General features: G+C 38.3%; 2 protein-coding genes across 2 annotated transcripts in view; one reads left to right on the forward strand and one right to left on the reverse strand.

Annotated features, from left to right (window-relative positions):
- Positions 1-328, reverse strand: part of LOC146488575 (protein timeless homolog) — a 43,534-nt gene extending 43,206 nt beyond the window's left edge. The window contains exon 1 of the mRNA XM_085118449.1: positions 174-328. The gene's annotated coding sequence lies outside the window, so the exon portion shown is untranslated. The remainder of the gene's footprint in view (positions 1-173) is intronic.
- Positions 329-3,367: 3,039 nt separating this feature from the next.
- On the forward strand, positions 3,368-17,984 carry LOC146488577 (uncharacterized). Its single transcript, XM_085118539.1, has 11 exons — positions 3,368-3,886; positions 5,331-5,366; positions 7,424-7,456; positions 8,167-8,334; positions 8,961-9,124; positions 9,242-9,401; positions 9,805-9,956; positions 10,963-11,101; positions 12,161-12,688; positions 15,930-16,425; positions 16,815-17,984. Exons 1-11 carry the CDS (start codon positions 3,515-3,517, stop codon positions 17,204-17,206), a joined length of 2,640 nt encoding a protein of 879 aa, XP_084974665.1. The 5' UTR covers positions 3,368-3,514; the 3' UTR covers positions 17,207-17,984.
- Positions 17,985-21,689: the final 3,705 nt, after the last annotated feature.

Consider the following 21,689-nt stretch of genomic DNA (forward strand, 5'->3'; position numbering starts at 1 on the left):
AACTGCACTGAAAACGACGTAATGGCATCATAATAAACATGATATTGTTCATTAGCGAATGCTTTTACTTTGGATGAGAAATAGGCGAGATAGCACTGGGATCGATCGTGATACAGCGCGCATTGCTCGGTATCGTTTCGAGCAAAGTTGAAAGACAAAGTAAGCAAACTTACCAAAAGTATTTGACTAACTTCTTCTAAAATCAACCGATCACCATATAAAGCGCAAAATAAGCAACATCAGGACCATAAAATGGGGCAAAATGTGACAAAATTTTCACAGGAACGAAATTCACAACATCTCATCGGCTGAAAAACGCGCTAAAACTATTGCCTCGATATGGTGCATTCCATAGAACTAGAGCCAGTTTTCCCGCGCTTGTGCATTGATACACGGTACGACTTTGTCACATGCGACAAGCTTAGGGATGGACCATTTTATTTTTGAGGGGAGGGTTGGGCAATTACCAAAAAAAAAATTCTTCCACAGCAAAAGTAGAGAAAAAAAATCATGCACAGTGGGCCAAGGCAAAAAAAAAATCGAGCGAGCCTTTCTACTCGCGTAGGACCCTGTTAGACCAAATGAAAAATTGATATGTAATTTTTGTCATAATTTATTTTCAACAGACAAACTAGTCTAATTATTTTTCACCTCTTTGCGTTTCATATCATAAATATCATGTATACATCATTTCCATCTATCTCTTGTATTAAAACATAAATTTGAACCATATCACTGAATCTGGTATAATATAAAATTCATTTCATAAAATATCACTTTCCATCTCTTGTATTAAAATTTAACTTCAACATATCTGATATCTTTTAATTAAATAAACAATAACTGTAGTTAAATAGTGTTCACAGTCTTTAACTGTATACAACTATAAAGGACGATAAATGTCCTTTATAGGACTTTCAAAATTGTCCTTTAGCGTTTAATGGGTTTAAGTGCAACCACTCTACCAATTATTGGTAGAGCGATTGTACTTAAACCCATTAAACACTATCTTCAAAATTAAGCGAGCCTTTCCACTTGTAGGATCCTGTTAGAGCAAATGAAAAACTAATCTGAGACATTCCAGTGCACACATTTCTCCTTGTGTCACCCACCAGGAGTAAAAAGAGGTTTCATCAAAGGAGTAGACTGCATGGCAACTCATGCAGGCTATCAACGGAGAGGCCCTCAGACTTCTCCGGACAAACTCAACAAAAGCAGCATTTGAAGAAAAAATCAAACATTTCGAATCAGGACTTATCGAGAGGGGCTATCCAAAAAATCTAGTGCAGAGAACTCTCTCAGAAGTGATTTTTAAGAATAGAAAACAGGCCCTTCAACAAAAACCTTGCACAAACAAGAGAATCTTGCCTTTTGTCACGCAATACCAATTATCAGTTACTAACTTGAAACAAACACTAATGGAAAACTGGCATTTAATAGAACGACATCCATTGCTCAGAGAAATTTACAAGGAACCTCCTCTAATTTCATACAAAAGAGGTAGGTCTATCAAGGATATACTCGTGAGAACAAAACTCTAAAAACGGCTAAAACACGCACGTCAGAGTCGCGCAGGCCTGTCACTATTTAAAAAATGCTCATTTTTGGTGATACTTTAATAAATAGGAAAACTGAAAATTGACGGGAAAAAAAATTCGTGCACAACCTTAAGGTGCTAAAAAAAATTCTTGCACAGCCCAAAGGCGAAAAAAAAATTCTTAACAGGACAAAATTGCCCAACCACCCCCTCAAAAAAAAAAATGGTCCATCCCTTACGACAGGCCTTACAACTTGTTTACGACTGTCGTGTACGTCACAAAAAATGTCGTAGGCTTTTAAAATATGTTTTAAGGACGGTGCCCATTAATACCGAAGTATTTTTGTGTGGTTTATTACTATGCGGGAAAAGCAGATCATAGCAAGGCCCATTGGAATCCAAAAAGAAAATTGGGGGTAATCACGCATTTTTCAGGGTTAATTAAACATTATCTTTAAAAAACGCCAAAATATAAAGCAATGTATGGGATTTTTTCTTAAATTAAAGCCTAATTATCTCTGAAAAATGCATGGTTAGCCCCAAATTTCTTTTGAGATACCATCTGCTTTCTCCGTATAGTTTTAAACCGCGCAAAAATATTCCTGTATTACTAGGCACCACGTATAGGAAACCCGAGTATCTCGCGATGCGCAGAACGTATGCCCAGTAACAATAGTAGGCACCGTCCTTAAAATCGTACAACAATCGTAGGTATAGGCAATGTTGAGAGACGAGAGTTTGCATGACGCGAGCAAGTGAGCGTTCTAGAAATCGCATGCGACAGTCGTAAGCAAAAGTTGTACCATCTAAATCGGCCTTTATGTAGTCTCTAGTCTATGTCAACTTGCGCCTCACTACACGAATCCGGAAGCATCTTTCCACTGACAAGAATAATTCCCGCGTTTAACATCACCTTAAAAGCTCGGAAAACTGCCGAGCTTCATGTTCTGAAGATTGCCTTTTTGTCTTAGACACTGCCTCCACCCGTTTCCCTCAAAATCAAGGAAGCGTTACATATTAATTGGGAAAAACCCACACTGAACAGACAAATTTTTCATGTAAATCTTTCACTAACTATTTAGTTATGTTTTTCTACTCAGTATATATTTCTGTTCGGTTCCTTTATCATCGTTACGCCGTAATTAGCTATATTTTTACTCTTGTAATTAGTTATATGCATTATATTTATTGCCACGTTGTATATTAGCTATATATTGTATCTTTCTTGTACTTACTGGCCGGTTCTGTACTAAAGATACATGAAATTTCATTCGAAACAAGTTGGTTATAAAAAAGTTGCAACCTTCATAAAAAGTATTTCCTGCCTTCTAGCTCCACGAAAAAATATATATATGAAACAGTAATTCTGCACCAAAACGGTATTCAGCGCTCCACGTTCAACAAATCTGCGAGCATCCGTTCGAAAGAAGCTCTGTAACATGAAAATAATTGTTAGCGCAACTAGTCTTGCAAGTTTAACGCACGATTTTTACGTGCAATCAGCTGACATTTTTTTAGGCTGACGGATGGGTTATTTCGGAAACCTGCTATCATTATTATTATTATTATTATTATTATTATTATTATTATTATTATTATTATTATTATTATTTGCAAGACAAATGTATGTGTGCCTGCAACTTATAACAATTCTTTTCGCTGAGTAGCTACACGAAAAACCTTCAGGTGCGACAGGGCCTATTTCCCTCTTGGAATCACAAATGTCGTAATATGCGCAAGTCATCACTAATTATCAATGGGGGAACGTCACACGCATAGCACGCGCGAGTGTAACGGTTGCGTAGAAACCACGCGAGTTTTGAAATCGCTTACGCAAACAATAGAAAAAAAACACGAACGAAGTTCGCGTGCAAACCATTTGTTTGTTTTAAGCCGGAACAAGAGGGAACACGTGATAATAGGCTTACACGACAAATTTGAGTTATGGTCCACTAGCCGAGAATAACACTGGTTGATATGGAACGTCCAAAAACCACTGACGCGCAACAGAGATTACGAAGAAAAAGCATTGATGCAACTTCTTTATTCAATCGACGATCAAGTTTTGATTATGAGATGCAAAGTCAAGAAAGTCTGTCCCCATCCGGTGAGGAACTTACAAAACTTATGAAAAGGCTACGAAACAAGTCATGGGCTTCTGGGTCGACAAGAAGGAGCTCTGTACACGCAGAAAAGGGAACTTTGACTGTATTTGAAAGTCGTGATCGTCGCCCGTCGCACGGTGCCAGGAGCTCTAATGGGTATCAGTTTGAGGGTCACAAACAAGTGCCATGGGATATGAAGACAATTGTGCCCAGAAGATGGCTTAAAGAATATGATAAAAAGCAGGTGAGTTTTATTCATTTGATAATTTTAGAAGCATGATGATCGGAAATTCAGCGTGCCCGTGAACACGCACAGTATCTAACAACAACATAGCACCGCACAGCAACAAATTGGTGATGGGAGGTCTTTGAGTTCATTAATAATTTATGTAGCAATTATAGTTCGATTACAGAAAAAAGCGAGAATACATCATCTAAAATTTGGGAGTCTCCACAGATTAGCTTATAATCAGTGAGAAAATCTGAATAGTTTTTCTATCGTCGAAGGTAGTTAAAGTTGCCTAAAACGTAAATAATTCAGTTCTATGCTCAGGAGTCTCACATGGCAAATATTCGTCCGTCCAGTAACAATTTTTGCCAAAGTAACAAACATTCATCTATTTTTACAGGCTCTTTTCGAAGCGCTGTACTGAATGAAAAGGAATTTTAGTATTATATCACGTCTCCGAATGCAATGCTTCGGTTGTTTTCAATACAATTTACTAAAGGTCACGAGAAGCACAAAGAAATCAACCATAATGAGATTCTTGAAATAACTGTTTGATATTGATTGCTGTGGTCATATGAGACAGCTCAAACAATACCGGCTTACCCAAAACATGAAAAACAATCCAATCGTTAAGAATTTTTGCGTTTTCTTTGCTTTATTCGGTGATTCGGTGAAAGATGTTTTCCTGTAATAAACATAATAAAAATTCATTGTCAACTGGTTTGATGAGAAAATACAGAAAACATATCAATTTCCTCTTATAACCACAAATGTCATTATAACGGACTTGTTTTAAAAAGGTGACAGTTATAAGCAAAATAGCGGTAACTTGTGGTAAAATTTCACCGAAGATCACGTGCAAGCCAAATAGGTGCGTCAAAGAAAGAGCAAACTTTGTGTCATTCTTAAATGTGCCTTCCCTGTCGGGAAATCTTTAATAAACGTTTCCTCTGAAAAGTTGCAGGAGGATTCTGTGCTCAAAAATTGAAACTAAAAAGAGGGGTGCCGGGATCGTCGACCTGGTTCTTAAAGCATTTCTAAAGAAATTGAGCGCGGATATTATTTGAAAACACCATCAACTATTCAGTTCAAATAGAAAAGCTAACAGTAATAGCTAAAAGTCTTCTATTGCTCTCATATTGAATGTTTAGTCTGTTTTAAGACTATTCCTAACCCGTATCAAATCGTGAAATTGGTCATCTGTATTAGGACTTCCAAACGTTTAAAAACATCTGAAAAGAAAATCAGGTCCCCATACTGGTTTTCACAACTGTTTTTTTCCGAGAAGAGTTTGGTGCAAGTTTTATGTAAGACACCCTTGGGTCTATGCTGACTAAAAAGTAAGACTTTTTCTTGCTGAGTGCGAGTAAGATGATATTTGCCACCATGTACAGTAGAGTTGTACAGTGCAAAACGGTGGAATAACCCTTAATTTAATTTTTTTTTCTCGTTTTTACAGGCAGGTCTTCGTAAGGAACGAAAAAAGAAACTTCAGGTTTGTAGAAAGTTTATTTGGGTTTGTATGAAGATTTTTTTTAAAAGATTTAAGATTTGAACCCCCCACCCCCTGTCTTTTTCTCTCTCTCTTGAAAAGTGGGATGTTTCTAAGCATTTTTTTACAAGTGTTGCTAGTAAGCATGCCCCACTAAAAACACAATAAGTGCGACTGACGTGGGATCGAAACTCGCCTCTGCTTTACCGCAGAACAACTGTGATTTTAAACACTATTTGTTAAAAACAGACATGTTTTCTATAGGAAAGGTTTTCCGTAAAACCCGTTCTTGAAACACCTGAAACTCTTTCTTTCTTAACAAAGAACGGGGTCGGGCTTGACCATATTTCTTCAAAATGTTTGAAAGTTGCAGCGTCTGTCCCCGCGGAATCTCACTGTAAAATTCTCAACAAATCTGCGGAAACTGGTACTCTTCCATCGCAGTGGAAAAGTGCTAACGTTTTCCCTGACAGAAGACCAATTTCTGTTTTACCGGCTGTAAATAAATGATAAAGTTTTTGAAAAAAATATAAAAACAACTGTATTCTTGTATTTTAAGAAACAATTTCTTAACTAAACGTCAGTCTGGTTTCGTTCTTTGCACTCCACACTAACTGTACTGTTAAATGCAACGAACGACTGGTGTTTCAACATTGACCAAGGTAACATAAACGCGGTGGTTTTTCTCTTGATTTGGCCAAAGCCTTCGATACTTTATCGCACTGATGAGATTCTTTTGAAAACACTTGAGCTGTACGGGATAAGTGGACTGGCTTTGGATTGGTTTCAATGTTTTGGTTCAGGGATACACGTCTCAACCTCAAATAATTATAGTTGTAGTGTTCCACAAGGATCCATTCTTGGACCACTGCTATTTCTTATTTACATCAATGATCTTCTCGCATGTTAAAGTATGCGACAGCTTGTATGTTTGCAGACGAACATGACAAATTCTCATAAATCTCAGGTTCGCCTTCACCGGGAAGTTAATCATCATTTGAATACCTTACAAAATTGGCCACTATCTAATCAGCTTAGCTTAAACTGATGCAAAACGAAGTATATGTATAAGCTAAAACGAAGTACATGTACTTTGCCTCCGATTATAACCTATGTAATTTTGGAATCTGTGTGGCAGATCCATTGAAAATTAGTGACCAACCTATAACCAGAGTTCACTCCACTAAGTCAGTTGAGGTTGTATTTGATCACGAACGTCTTATATGGGACGAGCATGTCCAAAGACTATGCAAACGTGTCTCTTCAGGACTAGCTGCGTTAAAACAGGCTCGTCGATATATTATCCAAGACACTCTATACTAACAATATAGAACGCGCTTAATAAACACCTCTTTGATTACTGTAACGTAGTATGGAGTCTAACGGCGAGACCTGGAATGCTCCTTTTCCGTGCAGAACAGTTCAGCCGGTTATATAATAATACGAGTTATTCATCAGTTAAAATGGACTAATGACTATATACAGTTTTTAAATGACGGCGAGGCTATTAATTTGTTTTTCAAAAGCAGAGAGACTGTGAGCAGTTCTTAAATGTTACGGGATGACATTCCCTCTCTTTGCCTTTTCATTCATTCATTCATTCATTCATTCATTCATTCATTCATTCATTCATTCATTCATTCATTCATTCATTCATTCATTCATTCATTCATTCATTCATTCATTCATTCGTTCATTCGTTCCTTCGCTCCTTTGCTCCTTCGTTCCTTCGTTCCTTCGTTCCTTCGTTCCTTCGTTCCTTCGTTCGTTCGTTCATTCTCTCTGTTAAGCTTTACGGTATCACGTAAATTATTTTCTCACGATTCTGGGAATAGACCCATTTATTCTGTGGTGGTGAGAGTTATTTTGTTTACTGTATCTGGTTGTTTATTGAATCAGTTCGCAAGCGCAACTGGTCCGTCAAATAATCACTAGTAACAAACGCTTTTTAGTACCTTGATAAAATTTTCAGCCAGAGGGAGAGAGGACTGTGATGAGACTTCTGTGACTGCTATATTTGTTTTCGTGTTTTCAAAGTTTGTCGTTTTTGTTTATTGCAGCCTCTGGAGAGATTCAGGCGCGCTGTAAGACTGGTAAGTACACGTTTCTCATGATCTGATTTAAATTTCCTCAAGGTTTTGTCGCGGGTAACAAAGCATGACTACTCCCTAATACTGCTATTATCACTGCCGGCTACATCTGCGATCCATAGCTATCCATGTACGTTCGTCTCGCAATATTGAAATCTCTTCAGAAAGCAGGACGGACTCGTTGTGTAATTTATTTCGTTACTCAAATCGCCCAAAATCAGTTTAACAAGAATACTGTCTACAGCAACAGCAGTGATTGGACAGACGGGAAATGTTCAGATCAGAACATCTTCCCGTACACACGTCCTTGATTCACGACCACTCCGATGGATTCTGTCATTCTTACAGGGCGCGGAATGATTGCTTTCCAAAATGTCCCCCTGTTTTTCACGCATACAAGCAGCATGTGTTGGGAAGGCAAAATGTTTCTGAAAAATTCACTTGCTCCGCAGAAGTAACTTCTTAACTTATGTATGTATTTACATAAAGAACATAACATTACACAGTACTAATGTATAATAATTAAAAGTTATAATTTCTGCTTTCTGTAGTGATCCTACGTTTGTGCTCAAATAGAGAACTATTCGTGCAACAATGTTATTTTGTTTGCAGCAGTCAAGCCACCGGATTTCCCGTTCAATGACTCCAGCATTTATTTCAAGACGTGCAAATTCAGTTATGCTGACTCACTTCATTCGAATTATTTCCTGTAGATCCAGACATGTAACACGGCATTTCGAAGCATCGTACATTACGCGGTTGAGAAAGGTCAACATGAACAGGTCACTTCTGATGCTACCCTGAGTTTGAAGTCCGCCGAAGCTAAGGGGACTATGGAGAATTTAATGTTTGATCCAGAGCATTACAAATGCCATCACGAGGTAAAACATTATTTTATTGCAGGAAGTTATTCCCGGTCACATCGCGCGTTTTTAATTCTGACAAATAAGTAACATTATTTTGAGGCGAAATGAACTTTTTACAGTTTCAAAGAAAAAACTACGAGAAAAGAAAAACTTTGATGTCGCAAAGATTTTCTATAAGAAATTGGCAATCAAACAATATTAAACAAAACCATCCGAATGACTCTAGTAGCTGTAAGTCAAAACCATTTTCACAAGATGAAAAAAAAATTATTGAACCGACGAAAACTCAGAATATTTAAGATGCTTCATTGGGTCAGTTGTCAAACCACTGCACCAACACAGTACACCGGTGCAGAGGGTTCCTGGGCTCGAATCCCGTATCTAAAAGTCTGAATTTTATTGGACTTTCTTTTCGCAGCTATTTAAGTTGCATTTACAACTGCAATCATCTTTCCTCCGTTAAATATTTCATCCGCAGTTCATATGTATGATTTTTCATATATTTCACTTTCATAATGTACATTATGGTGGTATCCTTTCTGGTAAATCTCAGCAGTGAAAAAAGAGACAAGTGAACTAGGTTTCCTTCCGGTTTCCTTTATGCTGCTTATGGCCATCTTAAATCGTTGTCACTCTTTCAGTTTTTAATGCCACGTTGGGCCAAAGAGATCGCAAACAAGGAACCCGAGTCCAGGACACCGCAAGAAATTCACTCAATTGTGAAACTCATGAAACAGCTTAAGGGCTTTCGCAGATACAGTTCCAAAATACAAGAAGCGGTCTGTAAAGCGCTAAAATACGACTGGTAAGTTTCTGATTAACATACTAACAGGTGCAAGGAAAAAATGCATTGGAATGGATCTAAATAGTTTGCCGAGCGTCACAAATTGATTTTCGTTTTCTTTGTTTTTGCTGTGCACAGTTTTGGTCGGCGGCGAGTGGTGATACGGAAAGGTCACGTGGCCCAGCGATTCTACTTTATTTTCAGTGGTTCAGTTTGTGTAACAGCAGACGATGATGAACACAGCGCATTCGCTAAACCTACGGAAAACTCCGTGCTCAGGAGGGGTGACCATTTTGGGGTATGTACAGAGTGACAGAGTGAAAATTAAAGAAACTGAAAACCATCCCCCCCTCCACTCGACCCCACTCCATATCTCCAATTGTCTTCCCTTCTTAATCCAATCTTAGACCAGGAAATACCATGCAACGTTAAAACTGGAACAACAAACTAAGTAATGCTGAGACACAGCATATACGAACTTGTGTAGAGAAAAAGAAAAGTGTTCCTTGGTTAGCTTAAAACTGTTGTGCTTGGAAAAAATGTAATGTTTTTATTGTCGTTGACCATGGGAAGCTATGTGTTGAACAAATGATATTTCGTACAAATCATGATCCTTTGTTTATCCATACATACTCTCCTTGTTTGCCTGTTGGTTGTATCGTGCTTATTGATGCTTATCGCTATACCGTTTACTTTCACAGGAACTGGCTTTTATTAGAGGTCTGAAAAGATCTGCAACTGTGGTTTGCTTAGAAAGAACTGAGTTACTATCAGTGGAGAAAGAGGATTTCTTCTCCGCCAAGATTGACCTGTGTTTTAACGCGGACATGCAAAGACGGGTGGACTTTCTTCAGTAAGAAAACATTCAGTGATTTTTTTAATTCATCAATAAGAATAGACACAAGGGATTTGAATATTAATTAAAAGATTTCCGGTCAGCTTCTCACATGTGAAGGGAACATGTAGGTAATAGATCAATTGCTACGAAGGACAGACCAGTGTTTTCGGATAGCCTAGACCCACAACCTAAAAATTACTTGTTTTCAGTTGACATATATGGTCCATCGATATTGAAACTTGAGGTCAAGGGAAAGTGATGTCATTTGACGTCTTTTTTGAGTGCTTAGTGACCTGGCCTCAGATTGGAAGCGAGGCTGGGGTGACCTTGTTTTGATACAAACCTCACTGCTTTTCATATGTAGATGCAACTAGTTAGCATAAGAACAACATGATCTACATACGGAAACCAATGAGATTTGTATCAAAACAAGGTCAGCCTGAGCCTTGCTTACAATCCAAGGCTAGGTCACTTAGCACACAACTGTAAAATGGTCTATTCGGGATGCTCTTGTGCCCAGGTGGGTTACTCGGGTATAAACGTGACGGGGGGTCCGACGTAATTTTTTGGGTCTACAATTTTAACCTCCTGTATTTTTTTTGGGTCTGCAAAATCTGCGCGTATTTTTTTGGGTTCAAATTTCCGCCAGGCTAATAGTTCTTACGCAATTCAAGCCAATCGTGTAATTTTGGGGTCTAAAATGTCCAGTCTTGTATTTTTTGGTGTGCACAATATAAGGTACATGTATTTTTTTGGGTGCAAAATATTAGGCTCCGTCGGACCCCCCCGTCACGTTTATACCTGAGTAACCCACCTGGGCTCTTGTGTCCCACTGGTGATGTTTGTTTGTTGTTGTTTTTTGTTTTGTTTGTTTTTGCTTTTCACCCTAGAAATAAATTGAAGTAACAATGCCTTCAGTTACGCGTACAACCCCAACCTATCTGCTAAACTCCGATAAATCCACAATATAAACCTTTTTCGCTCCTTAGTATAATAATCTAGGCTTATTTCCTTGTATCAGAAAACATGACCTGTTTAGCACATGGCCTGAAAATGTGGTTAAGAAAATTGCCGAGGAAAGCAGATTGCAGGACTATAACAGCGATGAAGTTATTGTACGCGATTCCTCTAACCTGCATTGGATCATATTTATTACCAAGGTAAATATAGCCTGCCTAGCAGGCGTAATCGGAGAGGGAGAGGAGCGAGCGAGAAAAAGTGAGGGACCCAAGGGAGAACTAGGGAGAGGGGAGAGGTTCCCTATCTCCTCTCCCCAGTCCCCCCTTTCTTCTCTTACCTTTTCTCGCTCCCATCCCCCTCCCCGATTACGCCTTCTACGCTGGCTGAGGCAAATGCTCTGTGCTAGGAACTAAACACATGTGTCAGTTGAGCCTATTACAAAAGGGCGGGCCATTGATCTCTTGGCACTATAAAATATCCTGTGGGTACTTATTGTTATTTTAAAAATCTGAACCTGTGATCTTACAATTATTAACTGAGCATTATGATTTCGTACTCCAAGAGAGGATTCTCGAGATATGCGATGCAAATTTAACTTTAGTCTTAGAACTGATGATCGATGATCGTTGATAACCGATAATTTTCTGCTGCTGGAAATCGGACCATTAATCTTGAGTGGAAAGTAGTGGTACGCCTTTTGGTTGCATTGTCTATTCAAACAAATTGTGTTTTGTTTTGTTTTGTTTGCGTTCGCTGAAAAATGTGTCTGCAATGCGAATTGTGCGAGTTCAGCATGCTATAGTCCTTCTAGCCTATAGAAGTGTTTTGGAATTGATTTGTTAAAAGATAATGTCAACCATTGGTAAACCACTTTACGGTAAATCAGCTAAACTAGTAAAGGCGAAATCAAAACTCTGGATCACTCACACACAAAATATTTCAATAATATTTTGACTATTTCATACCAGATAGTAGGATATTATGATATCAAAGTCCTTCTTCTATAATCTTCGTCAATCTATCCATGTGCTGTATTCTGACTTCGAACGGTAACTCTTCAACAATGTTTTTGGGAAAAAAGTAGGATGAGATGAACAACCTGTTCTAGATTGGGTCCGAATTTTTATTTCAGCCCTTCTTCGTGAAGTGTTATTACCCGCAAATGTAGCATCGTTTATAACATTTAATATTTATTTTTAACGTGAAATTGCTTATTGTTTGTTTATTTATTTATGTTTGGTTTTTGCTTTGTTGCGAAGGGTCAATGCGACGTCCTGAGACTTTTAGACCTGAGTAACTGCAAAAACTACGTAGAACACGCGGCAAGATACAGAATGGACAGAATACAGGACGATACAACACCCACTTATCGTCTAAATACCGGAGAGATCCCTTTAAGCTCAATCGTGTTAAGAGGATTTCCATCGGCAGTAATGGAGAGCTCCACCGCTGAACAGACAACAAATTCGGAAAAAACGTTAGTCACTCAAAAAAAGAAAAACTCCGCACCAGCCGTGCTTCAGCACGCTTCAGCTAAAGGAATCTTACATTCAGAAAATACCAAGGTAAAGACAAAAGGCCACGTGAGTTTCCGCTTTGAAGAAGAAAATAACTCGTGTCCCGAGCGAGAGCATCGCTCTCTTTCAGAACCATTACGGTCTTACAATATTGTTGACAAAGACGCGGAGACGCACGGTGATGAGGGATTGATTGAGGAACGAGTGAGTGGCGATGTTGGTGTTGGCGTGTTCATGATGGTGGATAGGCTGAGACCAGGGCAGTGCTTTGTAAGTATTAATCACCTAATAAGGTACCTACATGTCTTCTATATTTCTTCTTCGTTTTTGCGCACGCAACATTCGTTGTGAAAACAAAATGATTCTGAAAAAATTTACGTATGATTTTCTTTCCCCCACAGCGTCTCCTCCCCCATAGATTACCTCAGTTAGAAAGCAACCGAACGCCCAAACTCAAAACATAACGGGAAATAAAACATTCCAATGCAATATCGGTCTCTTAATTACGCTAAAAGATAGGAAAGGCATATTCACTTCTGGTTCTTAAATAATCAGTAGAAATTTCCATCTTGCAAACTTGTTGTTGACTTACCTATCATCAACTTGGAAAATACCATTGGTTGTATATGCCCAATTAAGTTGATGATAAACTAAGTGAATACAAGTTTCCCTTAAGAAAATTCCTTAGTTGTGAACCGGGCCACTAAGGCATCTGCGCAATAAGCTAGAGTTGAGGGCCGGCTGGTTGAGTGTCCTTCCATTTCCACGAAGATTGCAAGCACAGTTTTCAATACTAAACATATCACCTACATAGTTTGGATAGCGTTAAGTGTGAGAGCTTGCACACAACGCCTTTGCTTAAAAGAAACTAAATTATACTGTGACAGGATATGTTCATAACTGATAGAATTAGGTAGATTAAAAAGAGTTCTGAATACATAGTAAGTGGCGTTTCCTAACTTATCGAATAAGGCATTATTAAGCCACATTAAAAGAGGGCTGTGTGAGGGCTATGTAGTTTCAGCGCAGTGTCACTGTCAGTAATTAAGTTCGTGATTCTGTGCAGGGCGGCTAACTTTGCATGAATTTTACCGAGAATTAGTTTAATGTAGGGGGGGAGGGAGGAATGGATAGATAGATAGATAGATAGATAGATAGTTTATTAAAAATGCATCGCAGCCAAAGGCTGAATTGCGCAATTATTTACAAATGTTTTGTGATACTTTAAAAAAATTACAGATGAATCCTTGATAATAAATAAAAAACTGATTACAGTGTTAAAAATTCTATATAAAGTATTTATATTAAAATATGTTAACTTATAAGGTATATGGGGTAAAACTACAGCCTCGACATCGCATATATAAAAGTGTTTTTGGTTCTGTTTGTAAAAAGCTTCGGTATATTAAAATGGCGCTGTCGTCTTAGGTTATAGCGTGAATTGTCATAACCTGGAGGAAGGAGCGCTTTCAATTTATGGTTTGGATCACTAACAATGTTATCAAAAAGTTTCCTGCATAGACCGTAATGATGATCCAAAATGGGTGTTACCCCCACCTCTATTGCCGAGTGGATCATTGTATAATGGATCATTGTATAATGTAATTCCAGGGATTTGATTAATGTTAGGTTATTGTCAATGTTAACTCCGTATATTACTTGACCCTGATGTGAGCTCGTAGTTATGTGATGGTTTGCTATCAGTCATAGCCTGAGTCTTAGTGGCATTAAAATGGATCATTGTATAATGTAATTCCAGGGATTTGATTAGCTAAGCGGCCATGATCCATTATACCATGCCAGAGAAATAGCGATCATTACATTGTCTTCTGGTTGTTTTTGCAAAGTGAAATCAGCGCGATCTAGCAATATTTCTTAAACAATTATTCCACTCGTGCTTGTTGGATATGAGATGATTATAGCTAACTTGGCCCTACGCGCCTCGTTGGCTGGAATAATTGTTAACTATCTTTTGCGTACAACCTCATTTCTGCAGTTTTGGTAGTACGGGTAATGTCGTTAATATATATGTACTAAACAAGAGCGATCCCGAAAGAGAACCTTGGGGAACACCGCACTGGACTGTACGCCAGATTGAGAAGACGTCTATTTTTACTCGTTGGTTGCGATAGATAAGGTACGAGTGGATTATATCCAGGGAATATCCCGAGACCCTATATGCCTTCAACTTCCCTAATCAGAGACGGTGACATGGCGCGTCGAACGCTTTACTCAGGTCTATGGACACTGCAGAGACTGTTTCTCTGTCATCTAGTGCTTGTCTCCAGTCCTCAGTAATCTTTAACAGGATCGTACAACACGAATGTCCTCTAAACAATCCATAATCCCCGTACGTGAATCCTTTTTACTGGCGCATGTGAATCGAGCACTTCTGCCCAGATGGAGAGAACCACTTATGGTATAATGGTTAGGATGGCTGGAGAGCATATGGTCAGATTATGTAGTTGTAGACCTGGTAACTCTGGTAGGGTTTTTAATCGAGTTTGTCATCTGGAACTGGAAACACACTTCCTTAAATTTTCCGACGTCGTTGTTATCCGTCTTCAGGTAGAATTTAAATCACCAATCACAACTACCTTCTGTCTTGGGGGATTGTACATCAGCTCAAGAGCAGTAGCCAGTGAGTTTAGAAAATTTACACGCTTACATTTACCAGGTCAACTGTAACATGCACAGACCATAAAAAAGCACCATTATTTCCCTTGACATCAAAACACAGTGATTCTGCATTAACTGGTTCAAACTTGCGTCTTCTTATCACTGTTACGTTAGATCTCACATATGCCGTAATTCCTCCCCCATCTTGGTATTATCCGGTTGCCAGGGTGATTTAGGAGAGTATTTTTGATAGCGCAGTTTCAGCGAGAAATGAGATATCAATTGCATGAGCAATCGTCTAAGGTGGATTTAAACTTCGTCAGCTTTGTGTACGATCGCGTACACGTTAAAATGGGCTCTTACGTTAATACATTAAACTTTCTAAAATTCCTGACGTCGCTGTCTTCACCTTGATATCCTCCGCTCTAAGAAGCTCAATGTTAAATGATGCAGAGGAGTTTGGATAGTAGGATACTCTTCCTCTGAAATATTCATTATGTATTATCATTTTTATGTATTGTAATCTAGGATATTCTAGCATATCTTTTAGCACTATCCTTGCAGCTTCCCTTTTCCTTTTTATTTTTTCACTCAAGTCAGCTTATAACTAATTTTCTTCGCGCTTTTGGAACTTTTTATACTGAGCACGGGTTTATACCAGTTAATCTTTTTAAGTTACGGTATGCTGATTGGCCTTTCAGTTTAAATAAAGTATTACATATTATCCTGTGAAACTGATCACTAACTGACTTTATTTTGTATTGCCACCGATAATATTTGGTATCTTACCAGTCCATATCTATGTTTTTAAGCAAAAATTAAATAGAAAAAACGTGTGGAAGTTTTCATTGCCAAGTTTAGTTATTACGTTTTTTCTCTCTCTTTCTAACAGGGTGCGTGGTCCTTATTGGAGCAGGAAGATAGTTCCCTGCCACGTGCAGACAAAGCGGAAAGTAAAATAAACATCACTAACAGGCGGCCCAAGAAAAACAAAAAACCCAGAGAAAGACAATTCACTTTGGTCAGCGGAGGTTGCGAGGTGATCAAAGTGGCAAAAGAAGTTTTCTTCAAATATTCTGATGATGCAACTCTTGAAAAACTCCGAAAATTGACTGGTACATATCCACGAGACAGCATTCTCTGTCAAACATACCTTCAGCAGAGTGATTGGCGGACTTACAGGGAGAAGATTGTTGACAATGTCGTTGCTAGGCACATCGTGCGCTCAGAAGCAGCAAAAGGATCCGTGCGTTTGCATAGCGTTAGATCATCACCAGTCCCCTCGCCAATGTGTTCGATGAAGATGTGGCCACCATCTAACTCCAAGTGGGAGTATTTTCCAGACGCGGGGTGGGTGTCGGGACAACTAACGCGACCAGCTATTGAAGGTAAGTACACTTTTAAATTCAAAAGATCTGTTACAGTGTAAAATTACCGAATCAGCCTTAATACATTTCGACCATTATGAGTTACCTTGACCATTATGAGTTACCTTGATCGTAATTTTGGGCACGATGAACACACTGAACACCGGCCATTATAACCAACCCGTGTTAAATCAATTAAACCCTTGGATCGTTAGTCTAGAAATATTATTGTTCTTATGGTATTTGGGGCATACTGCAGCTTTGTACGAGGCTACATTGATTCTTTCCGATTTGATGAGAGAAAGTTTTTCCTTGTGCTGGTGATACAGGTGATATGCCAACGACAAACATGATCAAAGAACGACTATGGACTGCTTGTGTTTTGTTAATATGAGTGAATTGTTTTTTAGCTGGAAATTCACGAGGAAATTTCGCTAAGGATAGCAATACAAGGACGACATCCAACCAAAGTAGCTTTTCGCAAAGGAAACATTCCTCTCTACCACTCAGGACGCCTCGTGGGTCTTCCGGAACGCCTCGTGGTCCTTCCGGGACGCCTCGTGTATCTTCCGGGGCTCCTCGTGGGTCTCCCATCCCACATCCCACGTCTGCCACGAGATCTGCTGAGAAGCTTTTACCTCTGGTGACAAACGACCTTGTACTGGCACAAGGTAGCCAGAGAGCTTTGGTACTGACCCAGGGAGGGGACAGGTGCAATGATTATCAACTACAGATAGAAAGGAGAATTATAAATAAGCACGACTTGAAGAAAACTAATCCGCATCTTGCCAAAGTGCTTTGATTTTAAGACTGAGCGTAATATTTTTAAATTTATTTATTATTTAATATAATATCTAGTAATAATAAAGAACCAATTTCCTTTTGTGGAAAGATCAAGATCTATAGGCATATGTTTTTTGACATCTCATCCATTTTACGTCGTGATGTTCATTATTTCTTTGACTTTTTACTCTCTCGAAAGGGCAAATGCCAACGCATTTTGTGACTGGCTATCCAGAGCGTACCAAGACTGTTTAAAAGTATTTGTGATTTGAAAATAACACTGTACATGCTCATATAAGTGAGCCTTGATTCTTTGAATTCGGCCCACCAGCATATTTCTTGACTGTCTGAGTTCCTTCCTCTGTGCAGGATTGCATTTACTGTGGTCGGATTAAAAGTCAATTGATCAAATCCACCAGTATCAATTTGCAAATCATGCTGTTAAATTGAGTAATAAAAAGGATTTTGAGTTAGGGGTGATTTCTAAAGCCTATTGCTATTTTCCCTCCTTTCCTCGAAATGTCAAACCAGGGAATAGCAATCCTTCTGGAAATTTTTAATTGTAATAAACAAAAACACTGTTAGGCATTTGAGAGTTCAGACAAACGACCGATAAATAAGCCGCCCCAATATGGTTACAACGGCAGAAACGCTGCTTCTTGTAAGAGTTGAATTTTAATCAACTTAATTACAAAGAAAATCCCACGATGATAAGTGATAGAGTGTGCATGGGGTGACTTCTTGAGAGAACAGAATTATTTTATTCAATCAATAAACTGAAGTTTCTCATTTACTGACTTGGACTCCACGGCTGCTGTCTTGGGTTGTTGTCAAGCTCACTCGCTTGCTAACGCCATGTAGTGCATCCTCTAGGGGAGGAGAGTTTCACAACTGTGTCGAGGAAAAGAAATGGTTTCTTCTAAAAGTGCATTTGTTGGATGGATATCTGTTCATTGAATACTTCTTTTAAGGGTCTTTAAGGTTGTTTTGTGAAGTATTTGAATAGCCTCTCTTGGCAGATTACTGTCGAGGTAAATCTGTTCATAAGCTGATGTCGCAGAAAATGTAAAATACAAAATCTCTTTGGCACGTGAGCGCCCGGGGACGATCGCGAGCACCAGTCATCGAGACCAAAAAACAGTACTAATCAATATCGGTTGAGTATGCTGTCTGAATCAACTTGCCGTACCAAAGCGGTCAAACCTAATTGTATAGGTACGACGCATGAAAGGTGCAACGTCTAAGCGGGGCCTCGATCAGGTGAGCGCACACAAGAATGTTTGGTTGTATCAACTGCTCTGAGCTTATCAATGTCTGAATGTAAAAAGAAGACGTAACAGAGAAATATTAACTGTGAATCTACAACCTTCAGATCAGTCAATTTAAATCCATCAGTAATATGTAGACGCCTTGGAAGATAACTAAGACCCAGAGGACCCACGATCCTGGAAAACTATTTGTCCGTCATGAAACGTTTCATGTAATGTGTCTGTTCATCTTCGTTGTTGCTTTTAATCGCCATATGAAGCGTCACTGTTTTTTTGTTTTTATATTTTTTTTACCTCTGGGACCAATGAAATTGGCTTACCGCTGTTGTGGTTCCCTGCCTAATTTAGCATTTGTATACATATTCTTTATATTTCTGTATCATGTAATAGGCGAAGCTAATAAAATAAAATAAAATAAGATAAAATAAAAAACGATAAAATAAACTCAGAAACAAAAATCAACCAAATTAAATACCAAGAGTTGTTCAGTTGCTCCACATAGAGTTTAGAATTAAAACACACAAGGCTTGGCAAAAGAAATAACCTTGTTGGACTTAACAACGAACTAAAATTAACTTTATGGTAGTTCAAAACACTTTCTGGTTGGACCTGGCCGCTTAATGTATAAACATTTATTTCATCTTCCATTGCTTTGTTGCCTTCTCATATTGTAACGTTTTTTGTTTTCCTTTCAGTCTTCGTTATAAAGTTAGCTATTTTGCTATGACTATTTGCAAGTTACATTTTCAAATTTCAAATTGTGACGTTTTTGTTTTTTGTTAAGCCTATGTTAAGCCTTATCGTTAACTCAGCCTTGCTTTTTTGAATTATCAATTAAAAGATGCCAGAGTAAATGAAAAGGTGTTCACGAGCTGCTTTTTTGCAAACAAAGGAGAAATAGCCAGAACCCAGGGCAAAATACCACTGCATGCAGTGCGGATGCTTGGAGAAAGCTTCTTCTAACTGAAGCAATCGTTTCAGTTTGGTTTGTATTCCTATCTGCCAGTAGGCTTTTCGATTTTGAACCACAGGTTGGCTTTCTGGAAGTGTTGAAGTCCACTTCCATCTCTTCACTCCTACGGGTATATTACAAATTCACAAAATGACCAGCCATCAGTTAGCTTTATTGGTTTGAATCCCATTTCAATCCCTTTCTTGCAGTTAAATTGTGTACATAACTGCGATTGTCGTGTTATGAAAAGAAGGGAAAATATTCGAAATACTTTTAGAAAATGTTCCGACAATAAACTTCGGAGAAAACACTTTCGGCAAATTTTGGGCGTTTTTTCGGCTTGAAATTTCCTTTAGATGGTCCAGTTTTTGCGCAACAAAACTAAGCGACATAGACTTTAACTTAAGCAAAACTAAAAAGACAAAGCGAAAAGGGCACATGAACACTAGAGACAACTTTAGCGAGCGTTGATATGAAAATTGCGTTACCGAGACCAAGTTGAACCTGGGCCCAGTTGTTCAAAGCCCGGCTAAGCTGATCCCCGGATTAACGTGAACTTTGATGCGAGTTCAATTAATAATTCATAAAGATTCTCCGTCAGTCAGTTCTCCGTCAGTTTTGCCTTAGACTTTTCTTAACCTTTAGCTTGAAATTAGCCTTTTAAACCATTTTAAACGAGTGAGCTGAAAACCTTGATTAACTTTTAATCGTGGATTAGCGTTAATCGGCTTTCGAGCAACTGGGCCCTGGTTATTAATTCATAATGATTATGAAAATCCTCATTTCACCTTCTTCTTTGTATAGATTTGTTTAAATCGATTGACTACGGTCAAAATTTATTGAAACTTGCCTCCTATGATTCATTTTTTCAGTAACTGTTTTTAGAGAACCAACGACGGCCAGGATCGGAATTTAAAAGTAAACAATAGTTAAACATTCGTGTCACTCTGAATAGAGTTGTGCTATCACTATGTCTTCATATATCTTTGAGTTTCCTTTATTTATAACTGTGAGAATATCAGAAATAAGCTTCTGCGCTTGTAAACCACAAAACTGGATTCAAATAAATACGCGCAATTTTATTTTGCCTCGTCTCGTCTGGGGTAGGTGAGTCACACTGTTTTTATATGAGTGTTTATGTGAGGAAAAGTTATCCCGCCTGCGAGGGTTACCCTACCTTCCGAGGCGAGACAACTCCCCAAACGAAACGAGTTCAGATCCTCTTGTAAACGGTTGGTAGAACTGTTTGAAGAAACGAGTAAAAGGTTAGCCATATAAACAGGGCCTAACGTTGTTCCGGATAGGGCTATAAACTTAATCTTCGATGTTGCAGTTGTCGTTGTTGCTCCAACAAATTTCAATAAAATTTGGCAATGAAGGATCAAGATCGCTTAATGGACCACACTTGAATTGTCTTTCTAGCGTTTTGTTGAATCTTGCTTTTTGTAAAATGCTTTAAATCACATAAATTTGTACAGTGCCTAAATAAGTGTTCGGGCAGTAAATGAAGAGTGTTTGAGTTTTCGCTTGGACGGAAAAATTATCAGGTATTTTTTTGGTTGAAAGTTTATTGTGCCGAAAATTGTTGAGATTAAAAGTAAATGAAAACTGACAGTTTTGGCAAGTTTTTCTTGACAATTCTATTTGTTGAAAACTGCCGTGCCAGCTGTCAGTTTTCAGCAAGGAGGTTGTCAACGAAAGCCTGCTCGTGTGTAAAAACAGTAGGGAAACGTATTAAGGAAGCTTGTTGGTCGTTTAGGTACCATTTATTTATTACAGGGGAGGGAAGGGAGCTTATGTAATTTTTATCCATCTAACTCATTACTATCCTCCCCACCCCAAGAAAAAAAGCGTTTATTTTCTGGCGCCAGGAGATTTACAGTTTGTGCCCGATTGTCTTAAATAAAAAAAGAATTCTGCTTGAAAATTGATTTAGTTTTTCATACGACTAGAAGAACAAGCCCTATTCGTGCGTTAAATACGGTTTTATTATTAAACAAATCCTATGCAAAACAATTGGACTGTTTTTTTTCTGCCTGTTATTTGTTCAGATGTGAAATATTTGCGAGAGCCATATTTTGATTTAATATTTGTCTCGCGTGTGTTTAAGTAATTTTAAAAAGTTAGAAATTTGTCTAGTTTATAAAATACGAAATTCTTATACCTGTAATCTAAAGATACTAAGTATTACGGTTTTCAAGGATGAGAATAATTTCAGAAAATCTAAAGAAATGTTGTTGTTCATGCGAATACTCTTCCTATCACCCATTTCGACTCATTGT

This window comes from Pavona decussata, unplaced genomic scaffold, assembly GCF_977016875.1.
Source record: "Pavona decussata unplaced genomic scaffold, jaPavDecu1.1 SCAFFOLD_9, whole genome shotgun sequence".
Classification (NCBI taxonomy): domain Eukaryota; kingdom Metazoa; phylum Cnidaria; class Anthozoa; order Scleractinia; family Agariciidae; genus Pavona; species Pavona decussata.

Bases quoted from the DNA above. Each gene is read 5' to 3' on its own strand.
- LOC146488577 (XM_085118539.1), top strand. From the start codon at position 3,515: ATGGAACGTCCAAAAACCACTGACGCGCAACAGAGATTACGAAGAAAA. The intron at 8,335-8,960 runs GTAAAACATTAT...TCACTCTTTCAG, and splicing joins ATTACAAATGCCATCACGAG to TTTTTAATGCCACGTTGGGC. The intron at 9,402-9,804 runs GTATGTACAGAG...TTACTTTCACAG, and splicing joins GGAGGGGTGACCATTTTGGG to GAACTGGCTTTTATTAGAGG.